The sequence below is a fragment of the Gavialis gangeticus genome, unplaced genomic scaffold (genome assembly GCF_001723915.1).
Source record: "Gavialis gangeticus isolate Ggan-Ray unplaced genomic scaffold, GavGan_comp1, whole genome shotgun sequence".
NCBI classification, from domain to species: Eukaryota; Metazoa; Chordata; order Crocodylia; family Gavialidae; genus Gavialis; species Gavialis gangeticus.
This window is the reverse complement of record NW_017728991.1, coordinates 5,529,296-5,534,798: the sequence shown is the minus strand read 5'-3', so window position 1 is coordinate 5,534,798 and position 5,503 is coordinate 5,529,296. Positions and strand designations below refer to the sequence as shown.

The window sequence follows — 5,503 nt, the reverse complement described above, 5'->3', positions numbered from 1 at the left end:
TGAATCATTTAAAGATTTTTACTCGGTGCCCACTGAAGGCAACAGAAGTCCTTCCATTGACTTGAGTAAATACTGAATCCATGTGTAAATGATTCATTGATTATTTATGTGCAGACAAAATCACTTCATGGTTTCCTCCATTGTCAGGATGGAGACAAAAATTCCCATTGATATTTGTATGCATATATAACAAAGAGGTGCTAAGATAGTATACTTCCCTGTTAGATATCCTCATTCTTATGTAAGGAAATCGCACATTGGTCTTTTGAAGATGCCCGTTCCAAGTCCACACATTTAAAAAAAATTTGTGAGTGTTGGAATCCTCATCTAGGTCTTGAACTCATTGTAATGAAAAGAGAAAGGTCAAGCAGAAGGCAATATCCTGTGGAATCTGTTAGGGTATCAAATAATGGGCCTAGAAATTGCTGTAAAATTATCTTTCCAAAATACTTTGCTTCTCCTCAGGTTAGTACTTTTAGAGCTTAGTTAGAAAAGTAGATGAGCTGCTTGAACTACGGTTCAGTAAATGTGACTGAAAAATGTGCTATGAAGGGCAAGGAACAACTTGCAAATTTTGCATATAATAATATCTCCAAGGCAAGCTCCTCAGAATACCTAGATGGGTATTGACAAGTCATTAAACTCTTCTGACTGCATCACTCAGCTGGAGGGCATCAATAGCACTGGAATGAAGTCCAAGAAGAGACCAGATGCAAATAAAGAATAGTCACATCCGTGGAAAAAAATCCCCCTTGCCAAACTTCTCCACTTCAAAGCATTAAAAAAAAAAACAGACATTGAGTTATTTCACTTGTGTGTGAGAACTACAGTACAAGCAGCACTTCCTTGCTTGATCTAGCTCCCACCGAAGCGACCAGAGCAGATTAGTAGGTGGTAACCTCATTGCCCCTTCCTCCTCTTGGCCTTCCTTATTCTCCTTTGCTCTTTTACAAAGGCTTGCTAACATTTTTCTCTTTTCCATGCCCCCAGTAAAACACATTTGGAGATGGTTATCGGTGCTACTGTCATTACTAAGTGACATGAGAGCACAGGGCAGGAGGTTCTTGATTCCTAAGCCTGCAGCCAATATAAAGGGCAAAATGATAGGAGCAGAAAGACACTGCCTGCCACTTGACCCAAAAAGGAGACACCGTTTCAGTGGCGATATTGGTGGCTAGATCTTGGTTGTTGCAGCTCTGTTCACTCGTACCGATCCTGTTCTCTGCTCCATGCCCCCATTTTCTTCCACCCAAATCAGTCCTGTCCTGATGTCCAAATCGGGAGAGATTACTCTGAGAAGAAACTGGCTGTGAAGACACAATCCTGCCTCTAAGATTAGTCACTTAGCATTTAAATTTCTCTCTGTTCCATTTCAGATCACCTATATTCGACAAGAATATGAAACCAAACTCAAAGGTCTAATGCCAGTGTCTTTGAGACAGGAACTTGAAGATACCATTGCGTCTTTAAAATCTCAGGTAAAATCTCAGCATCTAGTTAGCTCCCATTTTAGGCTCCAGATAAAACATGTCTCTCTTTAAAAGGCAGTTGTGACTGGATTATATTTGGCAGTACAACACACTGAATTGATGTCAGGAATAAACTGACAAGATTTCAGTACTTGTCACACGCGCCCATCTTCCAGTGGCCAGGAGGAGGGTTCCCTCCCTCAACTCCTTGGTAGGCAAAGTGTCATCTCTCTTGATTCAAGACATTTGCCTTAAAGATCTGCAGAAAGCAGAAAAGAAATCAGGGATGATGTTTCAGCCTTTCAGGAATGACCTCTTCAGGGGAGGGTGCAACTAGCTACCATCTATTAGCACCATTTCTCTAGGGAGAACCGTTTCAGCATGCATTGGAAGGGACCCTTTTGTTTCCTTTGCAACCCAGACAATGAACCATCCCACAAACCTGCTGCATTCGTTGTTAAATGTAATAATGTTAATGTGAAATATTTCTATTTCTGTAAGGCCCCTGACTTGGTACTGCAATATGTTTTAATAAGGAACAAAAATTACCCCAATTCAATGTGTTACATATGATATAAATTGCAAGCTGCTTAAGCGTGGCATTAAAATTTCATTATAAAGAGGGAATCATGTTCAAGTTCAGTCATGTCTTTCTGTTGGGCCGTTATGTAATCTTATTTATCAGGGACCTGAAACCCCGCCCCCCATAAATTTATTACAAAAAAATCTACAACAGCACAAGGATATTGGAGAGAGGTAACTATTAAAGAGGGCAGGTCCCTGATACAGAGTGATCTGGGCTGTGGTGAGCTGGGTGCAATGAAAACATGGTTCAGTGCAGCCAAATGTTAGTTCCTACATTTAAGAACAACTAATGTTGGTCATCCTTATAAGAAAGGGGGTTTATCTTGGGAAGCAGCGACTGAAATGGGTGTGAGGATCATAAACCATCACCCGAACATTAGGTCCTAGTATGATGCTGTTCTTAAAGGAGCTACTGTGATCCTTGGACATGCAAGTTGCCCTGGGCAGGTTGTATTGGCTCTGTACTTAGCAACACTGTGACTCTTACTGCACACTATGTCCTGTTCTTCCAGAAGGATGTTGAAAACATGACGTGACTTCTGAGAAGAACGAGAGTTTTATGTTCCTGTGGCACTAGTGAATAGTTAAGGTTGCAGATACTCTTTTTCATGAAGAAATTCCCAGTGGCAACGATAGACAGTCCAGTTTAAGTCTTTGTGGAAAAAGAAAGAGTTAAAAATCTACCAGGAAAAGATGTTGCCAGTTGATAGTAAAAAATTGTTTTAAAAGTTTACAATTAACTGGTAGGAAGGATTTCACTGGGACAAATAAAAGACTACTACACATTCCAGTAAGTTAAAAAATGGAACTGAATATCCACTTGCGGGGCTCCCGTTCGCATCAGCAGCATTTCAAAAGAGTAAAAGTAACTGCACACTCTTCGACTGGGTGTTAACCCAGAAATGCATACCTACTGGCTGCATTTGCAACAGTATGCAGTAGTTGGAGACTGTTGGGGAAAGCAGGTTCTTGTCTGAAGTGCAGGTATCCTGGTCTGAAAACTGTTGAAATTCCTCTTTGAAAACACCGGACAAGGGGGCAGGGGAGTCCCTGCACCTGTAAGAATTATGAACGTTTCTGGGGAGCTGAGGCGGCAAGGCCCGGTAATGCAACCCAATGCTGTTAGACGGAAACAAATAGGAAAACTGGCAACGTTTTCTAAAACCTTAGTAAAATAGAAAGCACGTTGCTACAGTGGTCTTCCTCCCGCCCCCTGTACTCTTTATGGCTAGCTAAGTATGAATAATAACCGTTGCACCCATAATAGCCACATGTACCCATAGGGCAGGTGAATACTATTATTAGCATTTTTCAGATCAGGAAACCAAGACAAATGAGTGAAGTGACTTTCTCAGCGTCAGAGCCAGGTGTAGGGTTTGACTCAGTGCCATGCTTCGTCCACCTGTTACATCATCGAGAACAGGTCCAGGTTCAAAATCCATCTTGGCTTCCTGGGATCAGAAAGGCTATGGGTACCTAGTCCAGGGCAGCCATCCTAGCATCTTCCTGTGAAGCATTGTTGAAGCCTAGCTTGTGATCCTGGTGCTATTCTATCTTACCAGCATACAAAGGGTTTAGACAGTATAATCAGTCTGTGTGATATCTCTGCTACATTATTCGTTAGATTTTTGTGCACCATTTTCATGTATTTTTGCAGGTAAACTTTCTGCAGAAGAGAGCATCTGTCCTACAGGAAGAACTGAATTCCTACCATACCAGAAGGTAGGTAAATATCTTCCGATCAGTTTGTAATGTTTCGCACCTGTGGGCCCCAGTTCTTGAAGTTTTACAGCTTAATTAAAATGCTCAAATATGGTTGCAGTTTAAAAAGAACCTTATTTTCGGTAAACAAGCTGTCTCTGACAAGTTACCCAGTGCTTAGTCAGTACTCTTAGAGCAAGATTAGAGAACTTGCAGGTGCATTATAAGTCTGGGACTTGCCTCAGTGTTCGTGTTGAGACAGTGGCTCGCTGCACAGCTGTGGGCCTGTGGGGATGCCACTGCCTTTTAAGATAGAGAATGATGATGCAATTTTTAATATTACAGATCACCTCTTCAAAGTACCGGATCTTCATGAGCTTTAGCTTTGTTTCAAACACTTACGCCCTTCAAAATAAATAGCTGCAAGTGTTGCAACAGCAGTAAAAGACTCTCTGTACCTTAAAACAAATGAGTCATTTGGATATATGAATAAAAAAAACCCCTTCCATTGAGTCTTTTTATCCCTATAGGGCTTGTTGATATGTCTGTATCTCACATGAGGATACCTGTATATAACAGGATGTGAGCATAAAAGCAGATGATATTTTAATGCAAATCATGTAAGACATAAAACTGGTTTGAAAATATTTATCTGGAGGATAAATGCCTTTTGACATTTTCAGTGTTGTAAGCTGCTGATAAAACATGGATGGGTACAGGCATACAATGTACTGTCTCCCTTAGATTATTCTGTATCTAATATAAGCGGCACTGTCAGGTAAACAGAAAGATGTCAAGTGTCCTGTGAGCCAGGTACTTGCCATCTTCATTCTTAGGGGAGTAGATGGCTAGAAAATTGCTAATATTCGATGAGCGCAGTCACTGCGTTAGATGTAGCTCAGTAAGAGCCACAAAAGATGAGCATCGAATTTGAATGTGGTTTATGCAATAGGAGTGTAGAGAGGGAAGGTCACAGAATGAGTAGGCGTGAAACATTAACTTCATCATCTTACCCTTGCAGATGGACTTAAGGTTGCACCACATTGGAGAGACACTTGCACTGCTACCATCTTTGCTGTGGTTAAACTGAGTATTTCCACTGCTAGGCTTGTCGGGCCATGACTACAATCACACAGAGCGGGCACTAACGCAGTCTAATGCGCATTAATTTAGAACCTCACATTGGAGGTACTAAACTGAATGCGCATTAGGAAAAGCGCATTACTTCATGTGTAGATGCACCCATTATTACTTTTCTCTTAATCCTGGTTCCCTGGGATATACCTTTTGTTGTTAACGCAGTGCTGTGTCTTGGTATACCTGGCAAGCTCTTCACCGCAGGAATTGAGTATAAAAGTATACAAAGCCCAACATAATGGGGAAGTGGTCCTAATAAGAGCCTTTGGACACCTCTGCATTACAAATAAGAAGATATAACTAATGAGAACATTTTAATTTTCAGGTAATTGCTGGAGCAGATGACTCTGTTCAAGTGTCAAATGGACTTCTTTCAGCAGGTTTGAAGATTTGGATCTTGTAAATTAAAGAGTGAGATCAGTGGCTGTTTTGTTAGCACAGAAAATGCAATTAAGTTCATGAAAGCCCATCCATTGTTCATGCCAGCATTTTTGAGTTGTATCTTACTTGAATTATTTTTTTATCATTATTACAAATTTAAACTTTTGATATATTGCGTGTGTTTGTGTGAGTGCTGACTATACTTACTGAAAAAACTAAAATCCCTCTGC

At 40.8% G+C, this 5,503-nt stretch overlaps 1 protein-coding gene across 1 annotated transcript in view; it reads left to right on the top strand.

The window, feature by feature from the left end:
- Positions 1-3,780, top strand: part of CEP112 (centrosomal protein 112) — a 364,802-nt gene extending 361,022 nt beyond the window's left edge. Inside the window, exons 25-26 of the mRNA XM_019516523.1 lie at positions 1,377-1,478; positions 3,712-3,780. Of these exons, the coding sequence (XP_019372068.1) occupies positions 1,377-1,478; positions 3,712-3,780 (171 nt within the window). The remainder of the gene's footprint in view (positions 1-1,376; positions 1,479-3,711) is intronic.
- The last annotated feature ends 1,723 nt before the right edge of the window (positions 3,781-5,503 follow it).